Raw genomic sequence first — 19,099 nt, 5'->3', positions numbered from 1 at the left:
TGGTGCAGATTTTTAAATCAACATGCATTACCGATGGATCTGCAGCAAAGTATGAAATTGTTATTTCAAGTGAATGTTTCCAGCTTTCAATTAAATCTTCATGAATATTGAAAGTTTTGAACAACATGTTCTAAGTGTATTGACTTAGTTTCAACCCTAAATTCTTTCTACCCTTTCTTCCATTCTTGCCTTCAGCTCAAACAACTGCATGTGTAAATCCATGCAAATGATTTCTTGCATCAGAATTACCTGTAAAGTTACTGGTGGCTCCCATGTTGCTTTTCACGCTGAGGGTTTTAAATACTGCATATTTATCAGTTACAGTAGAAGTGTTGGCTGCTGTTCCAGACATGGGAATAAGTGGAGTGGGGGCACTTGGAAAAAAAAAAAAAGAAAATTAATAAAAGCCATTCACATCATAATCTACACTAAAGAGCATGCCATAGTTAGAGGGAATCAGTCATCAGGTTTTGCTACATATTCAGCAAGCAGCATAATGGAGAGACAGAAACCCTGATTCCTGCGATTTGTCATTGACTAGACCGCTTGCTCTAGTTTTGATAAAATTGCTGTTTAATCATCAAGAAAATATGGATGGGTACGTGTTTTATCCGTTAACAACACATACATCTGAATGAGGTCTAAATAGGTTACTTAGGCCTCATAGTACAGGTATACCCAAATTGAAGCAGTTGAGCAGTATTCATCAAATAAGTAATAGGGATGAGCAAGCGTGCTCACAATTGCTCGGTACTCGCCCGGGTCCCCGTCCCACGTTTGGCGCTCTTTAGACAGAGAATAAACATGCAGGGATTGCCTGTCAGTCACTGTAATGCTATAGCCATGTTGGTGGTGGCATTACAGTGATTGACGCTATGCGGCCAGCCATCGGGTCTATATCAGACCTGGTGGCCCTAGGCTCGTCGCAGTCTACCCTTCAGACAGACAGAGTAGGGAGAGCTGCAGCTGAGCTGAGTGTGGGAGAGAATCGGCTCTTTATTAGTCAGGTATTAGGTATTACACAGCTATATCAATCTCAACTAACAGTCCTTCTAAAGACTAATCCAGCTGCATATATTAAAATAGGTTGTCCACTACTATTTAAACTGTGTAGAGAAGTGTTTTTGTAAATACCTTTTGTTGACTACATTGCCTGTGAGCGGTGCTATTGCTGATCACTCACAGGCTTCACGTGACCCCCGGCTGCAGCCTCCTCTGGCATCCGCTGATGTCATGTCAAGTCAGGCATGACTCAGTGACTAGCTCCTCGGTGATTGATGCGCTGTGGGCAGGGTTACCCCACACATCACATCTCAGCATCCACCACGCGCTTTCCCTCTCCAGTATTCATTGGAAATGGGGCGCGATGGATGCTGGGCTTCGACGCCTAGAGAAACCCTGTTCACAGCCCATCAATCACCATGGAGCACGTCACTGAGTCATGCCTGACTTGACGTGACATCAGAGGCTGCGCTGTTGACAGACAAAGACAACGAAAGTTAATTCTAAAAACACTGCTTTACACAGTTTAAATACATTTGGGGAATTATAAATAGTAGTGGTCAGGAGTTAGGCAGGCAGAGTTTATGGACAGTGTCTACAGCAGAATACGGTCCATTGCACGTTCTGTCTGCTGCTGTTACAGATGTCCATAGCCCAAGATATCAGGGCTAATATTCTTTTTGCTCTTAATCCTGTTAATTTGCTTAAAAAGCAATATGATAATACACCATTTAACTGCTCCATTTGCTTGTTAACAGAATACAGCCAGATTTGTTCGATTTTATTCACATTGCGGTATTGTGGAAGCAGAGAAACATGTCCATCAGACATGATCCGACATTACTGCCGTAATAATACAGACATTTTGTGGAGCGTGCCAAATATTATACTCCATTTAAAGTCTGTAGCTGTGTGTTGGTCAGGGACCAAGTGTGAATAGGTTGAACAACACGCAGCTGGCAGACTTTAAATGGAGTATAATATTTGGCACGCTCCACAAAATGTATATTATTACCGCAGTAATATGGGATCACGTCTGATGACCATGGTTTTAGGCACTGGCCTTGTAATATGCTATTGGTCAGCGACCAAGTGTGAATAGGTGGAACAATAGCATATTACAAGGCCACTGCCTAAGACCGTGGTCATCAGACGTGATCCCATATTACTGCGGTAATATAAACATTTTGTAGAGCATGCCAAACATTATACTCCATTTAAAATGGGCAAAGCGTGTGGCAAGGGACAGGGAAGTGGACGTGATGGTGAACACAGAGGTTGGCCATGGGAAAGATGAAACGGTGCTTGCTGAGAGAGCAGAACAAACACCCACATCATGTCAAACTACCTTCCTGTCCCAATTTATAGGGGGCCGCGAAACAAAACTTGAAGCCAGAGCAGTGTGAAAAGGTTGTTAGTTGGATAGCATATAATGCTTCCAGTCACTTTGACACCACCACCACGTCTTCCACACGGTCCAGTCTCAGTAGCCGTTAGTCTGGACCAGATATTCCTCACCCTGATCCTCCTTCCTCCCATCATGCCGAGTGCCAAGACAACTGATCCCACACTTGGACACACCGAAGAGCTGTTCACTTTTGCATTTATAGATTCAGGCAAGAGATCGCCCAAATATTTGAGCAGCCACGGTCACACGAAGGTGCCACAGAAACAGGAGGAGGCCCAGGGTGCATACGTGGAAGACCAGGTGGTGGCCGATGAAGTCACTGACCCAACCCGGCAAGGTGACATGCATAGCGAGGATAGCAGCACACAAGGGGAGGCGTAGCACAACAGGCAGAAACACGCAGTGGGGTGGCCACAGACACAAGGCGGGCAACTGTTCCCCGGAACACCAACACAAGGGAAGTTGGCAGTCCAACTGCTAGGTCTTCCAGAGTCTGGCTCCTTTTTAAAGACTGTCCAGATAACCCCCAAAAAGGCCATTTGCAACATCTGCCAGGCCAGCATCAGCATGGGGCAGCAAAACTACCAGCCTGACCACCATCAGCATGCATGCTCAGGCACATGAGAGCAAAGCACCCCGACTAGGTGGGCTGAATGCCTGGGTTCACAATCAGTGTCTGCGGGAGACACCACTGCCTGTTCCTCTGTTATGCGTGCATGCCAATCCCCTGTCCATGGCGCAGGCGAAGATGATTCCCGCCCTGCACCTGTCATTGCACACTTGCAACCACATCCACGCGCAATGTTCAGTTGTCCCTACCCCAGTCCTTTGTACGCAAGCGCAAAAATGCAGCCAACGCCCTACAGGCCACACTAATGAACTGACACATTTCTCAAATGCTTGCACTTGAAATGTTGCCTTTTATGCTAGTGGAGATGGAATCTTTCCGCAATCTGATGGCGGCGCCCATCCCTCGTACTCTGTCCCCAGCTGCCACTATTTCTCCTGGTGTGTAGTCCCAGCCTTACGCAAGCACGTGTCCCAGAACATTACCCTACCCGTGCCCTCAATAACGCAGTTACTGGGAAGGTCCACCTAACCACGGACACAAGGACAAGTGCTTGTGGCCAGGGACGGCACATCTCGCTGACGGCACAATGAGTAAATATAGTGGAAGCCGGGATCTAGTCAGACCCTGGGACGGAACACGTCCCCAGACGCTGAGGATTGTGGGCCCTGGGTCAATCATGGTTGCCCCCATATTCTACAGCTCCTGCTCCTCCTCTTCAGCCTCCATCTCTGAAATGCCCACATCAGTTGGGAGCTGGAAGCACTGCCTCGGCCAAGCGACAACAGGCTGTACTGAAGCTAATATGCTTAGGTGACAAACCGCACACTGCAGCAGAGTTGTTGACAGCTGTAAAAGAGCAGGCAGATCTGTGGCTGTCACCGCTGAACCTATAGCCAGGCATGGTTGTGTGTGACAATGGCCGGAACCTGGTGGCGGCTCTAAAGCTAGGCAAGCTCGCACACATACCATGCCTGACCCATGTGCTCGACTTAGTGGTTCAGCGGTTTCTCAAAACCTACCTGGATCTACCTGAGCTGCTTGTCAAAGGACGCCGCGTGTGTGCCATTTTAGAAAATCACCTACAGCTTCCACCGCCCTCGCCGTGTTTGAGCAGCGTTTGCAGCTTCCAGCTCACCAACTGGTGTGCGATGTGACCACACGTTGGAACTCTATATTGCAGGTGTTGAGAAGGATTTGTGAGCAGCAGAGGGCAGTTGTTGAGTAACAGCTTCATACCAACATGGGTTGAGTGTTAATGAGGTGGAGGATGAGGAAAAGGAGGAGGAACAGGAGCGGTTTTCCTGTGCTACAGACAGTACTACCCACACAACTGTCATACCATCTCTTTAGCGTGGATGGCCTGAGGAAAGAGAAAATGAGAAGGACCAGGAAGAGCATGAGGAGGAGCGCATGGTCAGTCGTCCTCTTGGTCAGGACAGGGAAGACTTGGCTGTTGGCAGTCTGGCACACATGGCTGACTTAATGTTCCTCTGCCTTTCCCATGATCCTTGCGTTGTACACATTTTGGGTGAAAGTAATTAGTGGCTGGTGCACACTTTTCGACCCACGCTACAAGGAGAACTTTCTATCTCTCCTTTCCGTGGCAGAAAGGTCTAGTAAAATGTTGCAGTACCAGAAGGTCTTTGTTGAGGAATTATTAAAAAAATTCCCATCTGAAAATGCTTGCGGCAGAGGTCACACTTCGTTGGACAACCAAGGAGTACAGATGAGGGAGACACAAATACGATGCAGCAGAGGGAGGGGAACACTGTCATAGGTGTGGGACAGTTTTCATAGACCCTCCCAGCGCCCACGCCCTGATGCGAAGGGTACTCTAACAAGGAGGAAAAAGTTTTCGAACATGCTGAGGGAGTACCTTGCCGACCGTACCAATGTCCTACGTGATTCTTCTGTGCCTTATAATTATTGGGTATCAAAGCTGGACACATGGCATGAACTGGCTCTCTAAGCCTTGGAGGTCCTGGCATGCCCTGCCACCAGCGTTTTGTCAGAGCGGGTTTTTAGTGCCGCTGGGGGCATTATAACTGATAGGTGCATCCGCCTATCAACTGAAAATGCTGACAGGCTAACTTACCAAAATAAACAAGTACTGGATTGGGCTTCTTGGCACCACCGGATGATCGGATGATAGCAGCAAAACAAAGTCAAATCCAGTCGCTTTGTTTAAGGGAAGGGGGCCTATTCCCACGCACCTTTTCACACCCAGACATGGGTATACGCTTCCTGATTTTGTCTATTTTCTGTTGTCCTCCTTCTCGTCATCCTCCACCACCAGGATGACTGTGACGCAACACCCACATAATTTTTTTTTTAATGGTGTTTATGATGCCTGTAGGAAATTATTTTAGAGGCCTAGCTCTAACATTTTGTATGTTATACAGTATGTTCATATATACCCCCCAGGGGGTAAATGTTTTTTAGCCCATGCACTTAGAGCATGGGCATTACCAGTATAAGAGGTCCAACTCCTTAACAATGGGAACATTTTTTTTTTAATGAGGACCTCCTCTACATCTCTTCAAAGAAGTATTGGGGTGTGTCCAATTTTTGGTAGCCCTTGCAGTCACTGCATACGCAATAACAGTATAGGAGACCCACTCTTTAATAATGGGAACAACAAAGCATAGCCGGCTGATGGCCCTCTAACAATAGTAAGGGCGGACTGCAAGCCCTTTAACCAGGGCTGTGGAGTCGGAGTCATGGAATAGGAGTCGTAGTCCATTTTGGTGGAGTCAGAGTCAATATAAAATGGACTGACTCCTAAAATATATAAAGAAATTGGGTACAGTAGTTCAATGCAGTTTGTGGGGAATATTTTTGTGAAAGTTATGAATATATATACATATACAGTTATATGAAAAAGTTTGGGCACCCCTATTAATCTTAAGCTTAATGTTTTATAAAAATTGGTGTTTTTGCAACAGCTATTTCAGTTTGATATATGTAATAACTGTTGGACACAGTAATGTTTCTGCCTTGAAATGAGGTTTATTGTACTAACAGAAAATGTGCAATCTGCATTCAAACAAAATTTGACAGGTGCATAAGTATGGGCAACTCACCAGAAAAGTGACATTAATATTTAGTAGATCCTCCTTTTGCAAAAATAACAGCCTCTAGTCGCTTCCTGTAGGTTTTAATGATTTCCTGGATCCTGGATGAAGGTATTTTTGACCATTCCTCTTTACAAAACAATTCCAGTTCAGTTAAGTTTGATGGTCGCCGAGCATGGACAGCCCTCTTCAAATGATCCCACAGATGTTCAATGATATTCAGGTCTGGGGACTGGGATGGCCATTCCAGAACATTGTAATTGTTCCTCTGCATGAATGCCTGAGTAGATTTGGAGCGGTGTTTTGGATCATTGTCTTGCTGAAAGATACATCACCTGCGTAACTTCAACTTTATCACTGATTCTTGAACATTATTGTCAATAATCTGCTGATACTGAGTGGAATCCATGCGTCCCTCAACTTGAACAAGATTCCCGATGCCGGCATTGGCAACACAGCCCCAAAGCATGATGGAACCTCCACCAAATTCTACTGTGGGTAGCAAATGTTTTTCTTGGAATGCTGTGTTTTTTTGCCGCCATGCATAACCTTTTTGTATGACCAAACAACTCAATCATGGTTTCATCAGTCCACAGGACCTTCTTCCAAAAAGAAATTGGCTTCTCCAAATGTGCTTTTGCATACCTCAGCCGACTCTGTTTGTGACGGCTTCTTTCGCATCACTCTCCCATACAGCTTCTCCTTGTGCAAAGTGCGCTGTATAGTTGACCGATGCACAGTGACACCATCTGCAGCAAGTTGATGCTGCAGCTCTCTGAAGGTGGTCTGAGGATTGTCCTTGACTGATCTCACCATTCTTCTTCTCTGCCTTTCTGATGTTTTTCTTGGCCTGCCACTTCTGGCCTTAACAAGAACTGTCCCTGTGTTCTTCCATTTCCTTACTATGTTCCTCACAGTGGAAACTGACAGGTTAAATCTCTGAGACAGCTTTTTGTATCCTTCCCCTGAACAACTATGTTGAATAATCTTTGTTTTCAGATCATTTGACAGTTGTTTTGAGGAGCCCACGATGCCACTCTTCAGAGGAGATTCAAACAGGAGAACAACTTGCAAGTGGCCACTTTAAGTAGCTTTTCTCATGATTGCATACACCTGGCTATGAAGTTCAAAGCTCAATGAGGTTACAAAACCAAAAAAAGTGCTTTAGTAAGTCAGTAAAAAGTAGGTAGGAGTATTTAAAACAAGAAAATGATAAGGGTGCCCATACTTAAGCACCTGTCAAATTTTGTTTGAATGCAGATTTCACATTTTCTGTTAGTACAATAAACCTCATTTCAAGGCAGAAACATTACTGTGTCCAACAGTTATTACATATATCAAACTGAAATAGCTGTTGCAAAAACACCAATTTTTATAAAACATTAAGCTTAAGATTAATAGGGGTGCCCAAACTTTTTCAAATATATATATATATATATATATATATATATATTTTTTTTTTTCCCTGTCTAATTCTGTCTGTAATGGAATTTAACCCCCAGTCACAGCGCGACGTTGTTCAGTCACGTTTACTGAACACGTTCTGTCAATCACAGCACGCTGAACAGATAATTTTTTACTGTACGCCATCATGATTTACGCTTCCTGTCTTCCAATGGGTCGTAAGCGAAAATATGCCAATGAGGATGACAGAATAAACTACATACATATTCTAGAATACCCGATGCGTTAGAATCGGGCCACCATCTAGTGTTCTATAAATGTCTGTCCTATTCCTGATCTAAGGGTCTAGACTTTTAGCGGAGATGAATCTGTGCTAAAGTAAATTCATCACTTAAACATGAGCCATGTATGAGGGAGTCGGAGTCGTGAAAATTGAGGAGTCGGAGGTTTGGCTTAACGACTCCACAGCCCTGATTTAAACAATATTAAGGGCCTTCTGATGGCCGTGTAAAAATAGGCTTTGTGACTTTCAGAGTCCTTCCTCCATAAATGTAACAAAATGTGTCTGATGTCTCACACACCATATGGCCAGATTGGTTGTAAAATGTTAAAATTACATTTCCTGGTGAAAGTATTTTTCACGGTTGAAAGCAATGCAAAAGTGCAAAAACGCATCAAAAACGCTACGTGTGAACATAGCCCAAAGTGTGGAGGAGCATTTTTTTTTTTTTTTGCCTTATATACAAGTCATTACCCTGGAAAAAAATGTTAGTTAATGTTTTTTTCAGGAAAAACATACAAAAAAGAAGCCAATATGGATTTATCGTGAGTCCGTAAAAGTGGCGTAACACTCTGACAACATTGTTGACAGCAGTGACCAGGGAGTCAGAGATGCTTCCAGGGGTCTTACCCATGATGTTCCCATGTCAATTCAGCACTGTTCCCATCGATTTGGGCAATTTTTAGGCCCCCTACAGACCTCCAGGGGAGGGAGGGGGGGGAGGGCGATGGAAAAATGCTTGCGTTTCCCATTGACTTCCATTGGGCTCGTTGCTTGGGTTGAGCACCCGAGCATTACGATTTGCTCGACCCGGAGCATTTTAGTGCTCACTCATCACTAATAAGTAACTTTCAAATGTACCACATAACCCACTAATCTAGTGTTGTACTGCCTTGCCTAAGATGCACAAATAGTAGTGTGCCCTCCTATAGGATTCAGGAGAAAGGTTGGGTTTTGTAGCTCCTATACAGCATCTTCTCTGCTAGTTAGGAAAATTGGACGCCATCATGCTTGAGCAGCATGTCCTCTGACAAGCAAAGAAGATGCAAACGCTTATAAGACAGAAGCTAACCAAAGCCAAGGGTACTCCACACAGGAGGAGACCCAGCATAGAGACCAGATAATAGACACATGCATATCTTGCTCATAATAAGACATACGTAGAATGATCTCCAAGTATTTTCTCTACCCAATAAAGACCTATATTAAGTCACAAATAACATGTAGTTTTGCACTAGGGGCACTGAAAACGACAGAAAGCTGACTGGCAGGGGAGTGCTTTAGTAATTGAAATTATGCAGTGGGGTCTTTGGAGACCCAATCAAATGAATAGCTCCTTTTATACCATTCTGCGTTTATTTCCCCAGAAATTATTTGGCTGTAAACATTTGAAAGACATCAAGTAAAGTTTCTATGGTTAAAAAATGACTTATGTTTACATAAGTTAACAAAAATGTATTTTTCGTTATACACAAATATATGCAAGCTATATCGTGCAATATAGAAAATGAGGTTGTTACTAGTGTTGAGCGAGCATGCTCGACACTGCTCGGTACTCGCCCAAGCATCACGCTACTCGGGATGTTCGGCGAGCACCGAGCATTTCCGGGTTACTCGGGCGGGAGCTCGGGTCTCCGCCCTGCATGTTTGGCGCTCTTTACAGAGCCAATGAACATGCAGGGATTGCCAGTCAGTCACGGTAATGCCGCAGCCATGTTGGTTGCGGGCATTACATTGATTGGCTGGCCGCACAGCGTCACAGACGGCTGGGATCAGACAGTGTAGGAACAGCGCTGCTGATTTAGGGAGAGCTATATACTGCGAAATAGTTAGTGTAGAGCAGGGGTCCTCAAACTACGGCCCGTGGAGGATTTTTATCCGGCCCGCCGGGCTGTGTCGCCCTCCCCTGAGCCGTCACAGGTAGTGCAGAGCGGGAAGACGCTGGCGAACCTGGAGTCCAGACCAGAGCAGCAACAGCACAGCAGGTGAGGAGGAGTGAGGTGAGTATTTCATTTTTTTTTAATGTATGGAGGCATGGGGCATAACATGGGGGGGGGGGGGGTGGTGACATGCTGCATGGGGCATAATATGGGGGGGGGTGACATGCTGCATGGGGCATAATATGGGGGGGGGTGACATGCTGCATGGGGCATTATATGGGGGGGTGACATGCTGCATGGGGCATTATATGGGGGGGGTGACATGCTGCATGGGGCATTATATGGGGGGGTGACATGCTGCATGGGGCATTATATGGGGGGTGACATGCTGCATGGGGCATTATATGGGGGGGGTGACATGCTGCATGGGGCATTATATGGGGGGGGTGACATGCTGCATGGGGCATTATATGGGGGGGTGACATGCTGCATGGGGCATTATATGGGGGGGTGACATGCTGCATGGGGCATTATATGGGGGGGTGACATGCTGCATGGGGCATTATATAGGGGGGTGACATGCTGCATGGGGCATTATATGGGGGGGTGACATGCTGCATGGGGCATTATATGGGGGGGTGACATGCTGCATGGGGCATTATATGGGGGGGTGACATGCTGCATGGGGCATTATATGGGGGGGTGACATGCTGCATGGGGCATTATATGGGGGGGGTGACATGCTGCATGGGGCATTATATGGGGGGGTGACATGCTGCATGGGGCATTATATGAGGGGGTGACATGCTGCATGGGGCATTATATGGGGGGGGTGACATGCTGCATGGGGCATTATATGGGGGGGTGACATGCTGAATGGGGCATTATATGGGGGGGTGACATGCTGCATGGGTCACTATAAGGAGGGGTGACATGCTGCATGGGGCACTATAAGGGGGGGTGACATGCTGCATGGGGCATTATATGGGGGGGTGACATGCTGCATTATATGGGGGGGTGACATGCTGCATTACATGGGGGGGTGACATGCTGCATTATATGGGGGGGTGACATGCTGCATTATATGGGGGGGTGACATGCTGCATTATATGGGGGGTGACATGCTGCATTATATGGGGGGTGACATGCTGCATTATATGGGGGGGTGACATGCGGCATTATTTGGGGGGGTGACATGCTGCATGGGGCATTATATGGGGGGGTGACATGCTGCATGGGGCATTATATGGGGGGGTGACATGCTGCATGGGGCATTATATGGGGGGGTGACATGCTGCATTACATGGGGGGGTGACATGCTGCATTATATGGGGGGGTGACATGCTGCATTATATGGGGGGGTGACATGCTGCATTATATGGGGGGTGACATGCTGCATTATATGGGGGGTGACATGCTGCATTATATGGGGGGTGACATGCTGCATTATATGGGGGGGTGACATGCGGCATTATTTGGGGGGTGACATGCTGCATGGGGCATTATATGGGGGGGTGACATGCTGCATGGGGCATTATATGGGGGGGTGACATGCTGCATGGGGCATTATATGGGGGGGTGACATGCTGCATGGGGCATTATATGGGGGGGTGACATGCTGCATGGGGCATTATATGGGGGGGTGACATGCTGCATGGGGCATTATATGGGGGGGGTGACATGCTGCATGGGGCATTATATGGGGGGGTGACATGCTGCATGGGGCATTATATGGAGGGGTGACATGCTGCATGGGGCATTATATGGGGGGGTGACATACTGCATGGGGCATTATATGGGGGGTGACATGCTGCATGGGGCATTATATGGGGGGGTGACATGCTGCATGGGGCATTATATGGGGGGTGACATGCTGCATGGGGCATTATATGGGGGGGTGACATGCTGCATGGGGCATTATATGGGGGGGTGACATGCTGCATGGGGCATTATATGGGGGGGTGACATGCTGCATGGGGCATTATATGCGGGGGTGATATGCTGCATGGGGCATTATATGGGGGGGGTGACATGCTGCATGGGGCATTATATGGGGGGGGTGACATGCTGCATGGGGCATTATATGGGGGGGTGACATGCTGCATGGGGCATTATATGGGGGGGTGACATGCTGCATGGGGCATTATATGGGGGGGTGACATGCTGCATGGGGCATTATATGGGGGGGTGACATGCTGCATGGGGCATTATATGGGGGGGTGACATGCTGCATGGGGCATTATATGGGGGGGTGACATGCTGCATGGGGCATTATATGGGGGGGTGACATGCTGCATGGGGCATTATATGGGGGGGTGACATGCTGCATGGGGCATTATATGGGGGGGTGACATGCTGCATGGGGCATTATATGGGGGGGTGACATGCTGCATGGGGCATTATATGGGGGGGTGACATGCTGCATGGGGCATTATATGGGGGGGTGACATGCTGCATGGGGCATTATATGGGGGGGTGACATGCTGCATGGGGCATTATATGGGGGGGTGACATGCTGCATGGGGCATTATATGGGGGGGTGACATGCTGCATGGGGCATTATATGGGGGGGTGACATGCTGCATGGGGCATTATATGGGGGGTGACATGCTGCATGGGGCATTATATGGGGGGGGTGACATGCTGCATGGGGCATTATATGGGGGGGTGACATGCTGCATTATATGGGGGAGTGACATGCTGCATTATATGGGGGAGTGACATGCTGCATTATATGGGGGAGTGACATGCTGCATTATATGGGGGAGTGACATGCTGCATTATATGGGGGAGTGACATGCTGCATTATATGGGGGAGTGACATGCTGCATTATATGGGGGAGTGACATGCTGCATTATATGGGGGAGTGACATGCTGCATTATATGGGGGAGTGACATGCTGCATTATATGGGGGAGTGACATGCTGCATTATATGGGGGAGTGACATGCTGCATTATATGGGGGAGTGACATGCTGCATTATATGGGGGAGTGACATGCTGCATTATATGGGGGAGTGACATGCTGCATTATATGGGGGAGTGACATGCTGCATTATATGGGGGAGTGACATGCTGCATTATATGGGGGAGTGACATGCTGCATTATATGGGGGAGTGACATGCTACATTATATGGGGGAGTGACATGCTGCATTATATGGGGGAGTGACATGCTGCATTATATGGGGGAGTGACATGCTGCATTATATGGGGGAGTGACATGCGGCATTATATGGGGGAGTGACATGGGGCATTATATGGGGGAGTGACATGCTGCATGGGGCATTATATGGGGGAGTGACATGCTGCATGGGGCATTATATGGGGGAGTGACATGCTGCATGGGGCATTATATGGGGGAGTGACATGCTGCATGGGGCATTATATGGGGGAGTGACATGCTGCATGGGGCATTATATGGGGGAGTGACATGCTGCATGGGGCATTATATGGGGGAGTGACATGCTGCATGGGGCATTATATGGGGGAGTGACATGCTGCATGGGGCATTATATGGGGGAGTGACATGCTGCATGGGGCATTATATGGGGGAGTGACATGCTGCATGGGGCATTATATGGGGGAGTGACATTCTGCATGGGGTATTATATAGGGGAGTGACATGCTGCATGGGGCATTATATAGGGGAGTGACATGCTGCATGGGGCATTATATAGGGGAGTGACATGCTGCATGGGGCATTATATAGGGGAGTGACATGCTGCATGGGGCATTATATAGGGGAGTGACATGCTGCATGGGGCATTATATGGGGGGGGGGTGACATCCTGAATGGGGCATTATACCGACAGGGGAGTGACATCCTGCATGGGGCATTATAAGGGGGGGGGGGGGGGGAACAGCCTGCATGGGGCATTATAAGGGGGGGGGGGGGGGACAGCCTGCATGGGGCATTATAAGGGGGGGGACACCCTGCTTATTGAGGACCTATGCTGCCTATTGGGGACATTTACCTGCCCACTGAGGATCTATGCTGCCTATTGGGGACCTATGCTACCTATTGGGGATATTTACCAGCCTATTGGGGACCTATGATGCCAATTGGGGACATTTACCTGCTTATTGAGGACCTATGCTGCCTATTGGGGACATTTACCTGCCTATTGGGGACCTATGCTGCCTATTGGGGACCTATGCTGCCTATTGGGGACATTTACCTGCCTATTTGGGACCTATGCTGCCTATTGGGGACATTTACCTGCCTATTTGGGACCTATGCTGCCTATTGGGGACATTTACCTGCCTATTTGGGACCTATGCTGCCTATTGGGGACATTTACCTGCCTATTTGGGACCTATGCTGCCTATTGGGGACATTTACCTGCCTATTGAAATACCGGTTGATTTAACTTCACTTGTTCTCCATTTTAAATATTGTAATTGTTCCTGTATTGTTTTTTTTACTTCAAAATAAGATATGTGCAGTGTGCATAGGAATTTGTTCATAGTTTTTTTTTAAAAACTATATTCCGGCCCTCCAATGGTCTGAGGGACAGTGAACTGGCCCCCTGTTTAAAAAGTTTGAGGACCCCTGGTGTAGAGTCTGTAAAGGCTGCCAGATCAAACAAACAGTCCTTCTCAGGACTAATATCCATCCCAGATATCAGGCAGGCTGTATAGGAGACACAGTGGTTATACCAGCAAACGCTGCATTACAGTTCTGTATGCTCCTGTTGCTGAAACTGCTGGACTTAGCTCCAGGTCTCGGGGGCCAGGAAAAATCCTTTTTTTTTTTTCATCTAAATCCTCTTTTTTTAACTCCTTCACACTGTACAAATACCCGTATTATTAACCTTTTGGTGCCCCCCCCCACCCCAAAAAAGTGTGTCTGTGACAGTTCAGACACAAATATATCTGTTGAAAATAGTCTGGTGAAGGCCAGAGACACAGAAGTGTGGTTTTGCAGTTCCACAGTTCAAACCTCTGTATTATCCACTTTTGGGCCATTTGTATCTAAAAAAAAAAAAACAGTTTGAGTGTGTCGCTCACTTTTCAGTAGCAAATATATCTATTTAAAATTGTCTGGTATACCCCAGTAAACAATAACTGTGGTTTTTGCCATTCCACGGTAAAAAATCTCTATTATTCAGCTTTTGTTTTTTTTTCCGTAAAGAAAAACAGTAATAGCTTCTCCCGGATTGTTCAGATTGTTTAAAAGAGTCGGTTGTAGGCCAGAGAAATAGAGCTGTGGTTTTCCTCTTCCACGGTTCTAATCTACTGTTTAATACCCACTTTCTATTGATAGTGCGAGTGTAAGCTATTTTACTTCCTTTACAATGGGCAAGGCGAGTGGCAAGGGACGTGGAACTGGACGTTCTGGTGATGGTGCGTGCAGAGGACGGGGCCGTGGCCAAGGTGAAAATGTACCACAACAAACAGCCACATCTTCTTGCTCCCACTTCTTGACTGAATTATTAGGGAAGCACAGAACACCAGTATTGCGAACTGGTCAGTGTGAACAGGTTATTAATTGGATAGCAGATAATACTTCCAGTTACCTGGGCACCACCACCTCCGGTTTGTCTTCCACACGGTCAACTCTTAGTAGCCGTGAGTCTCAACTGCATACTCCTCCTCACCCTGATGCTCCTTCCTCCTACCATGCCGAGTGTCGTCAGACAGCAACTGATCCCACACTTGGACACTCTGAAGAGCTGTTCACTGGTCCATTTCCAGATTTGTGCCCCTCGCCTGCTCCGCTTGAAGCGGTGGAAGAGGAGTTCCATGTAGAGATGACCAAATATTTGAACAGCCACGGCCACAGGAAGTCGACGCTGGCAATTTGTCACAAGAGGTGAACGATGACTAGACATATGCCAGGAAGTGAGGAGGAGGATCGTGGTGCGCAAGTGGAAGAGGTGGTGGATGATCTAGTAACTGACCCAACGTGGCAGGAGGACATGCAAAGCGAGGCCAGCAGCACACAGGGTGAGGGAGGCAGAGTACCCCAACAGGCAGGAAGAAGCAGTGTGATGGCCGCACACAAAAGGCAGGCAACAGTTCCCCGTAACACCAACACGAGGGACGTTGCCAGTACAACCTGTAGGTCTTCCAGAGTCTGGAATTTTTTTAAAGACTCGGCTGATAACCCCAAAAAGGCTATATGTTCCACCTGCCATGCCAGCATCAGCAGGGGTGACAAAAGTACCAGCCTGACCAGCACCAGCATGATGAGGCACATGGCAGCAAAGCACCTGACTTTGTGGGGTGAACCCCAGGGTCCACGACCAGTGTCAGCGGGTGTCACCACTGCTTTTTCCGCTGTTGTGCGTGCAAGGCAATCCCCTGTCCATACTGCATGCAAAGATGCCCCCTCCTCTCAGTCTTCACTTGTTCTGGCAGTTTGTCAAGTAACAGCATCAACGTCCACGACCCACCGCAGCGTTCAATTGTCCATATCCCAGACCTTTGAACGAAAGCGGAAATTCGCAGCCAACGCCCCACAGGCTACAGTCCTAAATTCGCACATTTCACGACTGCTTGCGTTGGAAATGCTGCCTTTTAGGATGGTGGAGACGGAATCCTTCCGCAACCATATGGCGGTGGCCGTCCCTCGGTACTCAGTACCCAGTCGACACTATTTTGCCCGGTGTCCCATCCCCGCACTACACAAGCACATGTCCCAAAACATCTGCCGTGCCCTCAACAACGCAGTTACTGGGAGTGTCCACCTGACAAAGGACACGTGGACAGGGGTTGCTTGTGGCCAGGGACGGTACATCTCCCTGACGGCACACTGGGTAAACATAGTGGAAGCCGGGACCCAGTCGGACCTTGGGACGGAACACATCCTCCCCACACCGAGGATTGCGGGCCCTATGTCAGTCAGAGTTGCTCCCACAGTGTACAGCTCCTGCACATCATCCTCCTCCTCATGTTCAGCCTCCATCTCAGATATCACCACATCAGTTACAAGCTGGAAGCACTGCAGTACTGCCTCCACCAAGCGGCAACAGGCTGTGCTGAAACTCATAAGCTTAGGTGAGAAAACTCACACTGCTTGTGAGTTGTGAACAACTGTGAAAGAGCAGGCAGATCTGTGGCTGAGACCGCTGAACCTACATCCAGGCATGGTCGTGTGTGACAATGGCCGTAACCTGGTGGCGGTTCTGAGGCGAGGCGAGATCACACACGTACCATGCCTGGCTCATGTGCTTAACCTGGTGGTTCAGCGGTTTCTTAAATCGTACCCCGAGTTGCCAGATCTGCTCGTCAAAGTACGCCGCCTGTCAGCTCATTTTCGCAAGTCGGCTACAGCTTCCGCCGCCCTTGCTGTGTTGCAGCAGCGTTTGCAGCTTCCGGCACACCGACTGGTGTGTGATGTCCCCACACGTTGGAACTCTACCCTCCACATGTTGCAAAGGATTTGTGAGCAGAAGAGAGCAGTTGTGGAGTACCAGCTGCAACAAGGCCATCGATATTCAGGTCAGACTCCACACATAAGACCTCAGGAGTGGACCTGGATGTCTGACATGCGTACCATCCTGACAAACTTAGCGTCAGCATCCCACTTGCCTGTCTTTTGCAACGCTCTCAGCGGAGAATTAAAGAGGAGGCATTGCAGCCAGAGTATGATGAGATGGATCAAGAAGCCGTAGCGGTCGATTACACACAGCCCAGCCTCATCTCATCCCAACATGCATTGGGGGACAATGAGGGAGAGGAGGAGGAGGAGGAGGAGGAGGAAGAGGAGGAGGAGGAGGAGGAGGAGGAGGAAGAACAGGAGCTTGTATCATGCGCTGTAGACGGTAATACAACTGTCATACCGTCGGTTCAGCGTGGGTGGCCTAAGGACAGGGGGGAGGAGGAGGAGAGCATGGTCAGTCGTCATCTTGGTGAGGACACTGAAGTCTTGCCCGTTACCAGTCTGGCACACATGGCTGACTTTATGTTACGCTGCCTTAACAGTGACCTTCGCGTTGTCAAAATGTTGGGTGACAGTCATTACTGGTTGGTGACACTTTTAGACCCCCACTACAAGGAGAACTTTCACTCTCTTATTCCGGAGGTGGAGAGGTCTACAAAAATGGGGCAGTACCAGAAGGCCCTTGCTGCAGAACTGTTAAAAAAAATTCCCATCTGAACACGCTAGCGGTAGAGGTCACAGTTCGTTGCCCAACCAAGGCGTACATGCGAGAGAGACGCCACTCCAATCCAGCAGAGGCAGGGGAACACTGTCAATGTTCTGGGACAGTTTTCTCAGACCCTCCCTTTGGACAGACCCTGAGGCGCGGGGTACTCTCACAAGGAGTGGAAAGTTTCAAAAGATGGTGAGGGAGTACATTGCCGACCGTACCAGCATCCTCCGCGATTCCGCTGTGCCTTTTAATTATTGGGTATCCAAGCATGACACTTGGAATGAACTCGCTCTGTATGCCTTGGAGGTCCTGGCCTGCCCTGCCGCTAGCGTGTTATCGGAGCGTGATTTTAGTGCCGCTGGGGGAATTATAACTGATAGGTGCACTCGCCTGTCAACTGACAATGCTGACAAGCTGACCCTTATCAAAATGAACAAGGGCTGGATTGGGCCAGACTTCTCATCACCACCAAATGACAGCAGAGTAACAAAGTCAAATCCACTGTGTTTTTTCGGGAGGTGTATTCCCATGCACCGCTTCACACCCACACATGGGTATACGCTTCCTCAGTTCGGCTGTATTTTGCTCTTCTCCTTATCCTCAGCCTCCACCACCACTATACCACCAGGGTGACCTTGGTCCGTGTTGCAGGCATTGCAATTTCCTCCCTCCTAATTTTTGGCAGCTTTTGCTTGGAAGGCATAAGCAAAGACTATGAGGGACCCACTCTCCAATAATGGGAATGATGTTTGTAATATGCTGTACTGCATGGCTCTTGTAAGGGGCATTGCAAGTTCCTCCTTCCTAATTTTTGTCAGCTTTTGCTTGGAAGGCATAAGCAAAGACTATGAGGGACCCACTCCCCAATAATGGGAATAAAGTTTTTAAGCTACTGTGACCTCCACCACTCTTCCAAGGGGCATTAAAACCGTCTTGTTAAGCTCCTGTGACCTCCACGTCTCTTCCGATGGGCATTAAAACGGTCTTGTTAAGCTACTGTGACCTCCACCACTCTTCCGAGGGGCATTAAAACCGTCTTGTTAAGCTACTGTGACCTCCACGTCTCTTCCGATGGGCATTAACACCGTCTTGTTAAGCTACTGTGACCTCCACGTCTCTTCCGATGGGCATTAAAACCGTCTTGTTAAGCTACTGTGACCTCCACGTCTCTTCCAATGGGCATTAAAACCGTCTTGTTAAGCTACTGTGACCGCCACGTCTCTTCCGATGGGCATTAAAACCGTCTTGTTAAGCTACTGTGACCTCCACGTCTCTTCCGATGGGCATTAACACCGTCTTGTTAAGCTACTGTGACCTCCACGTCTCTTCCGATGGGCATTAAAACCGTCTTGTTAAGCTACTGTGACCTCCACGTCTCT

The 19,099-nt window shown here is 48.1% G+C and overlaps 1 protein-coding gene across 2 annotated transcripts in view; it reads right to left on the bottom strand.

Moving 5' to 3' along the window:
* The window catches only part of SYNRG (synergin gamma), a 270,799-nt gene that overhangs the window by 181,722 nt on the left and 69,978 nt on the right, over nt 1-19,099 (bottom strand). For both annotated transcript variants that reach the window (XM_073666404.1, XM_073666405.1), the window contains exon 11: nt 250-374. In XM_073666404.1, coding sequence (XP_073522505.1) covers nt 250-374 — 125 coding nt within the window. The remainder of the gene's footprint in view (nt 1-249; nt 375-19,099) is intronic.

This window comes from Phyllobates terribilis, unplaced genomic scaffold, assembly GCF_046119375.1.
Source record: "Phyllobates terribilis strain yellow unplaced genomic scaffold, ASM4611937v1 Scaffold_2__4_contigs__length_985480577, whole genome shotgun sequence".
Lineage (NCBI taxonomy): Eukaryota > Metazoa > Chordata > Amphibia > Anura > Dendrobatidae > Phyllobates > Phyllobates terribilis.
The sequence above is the reverse complement of the archived record's forward strand: the minus strand, read 5'-3'. Positions and strand labels throughout refer to the sequence as shown.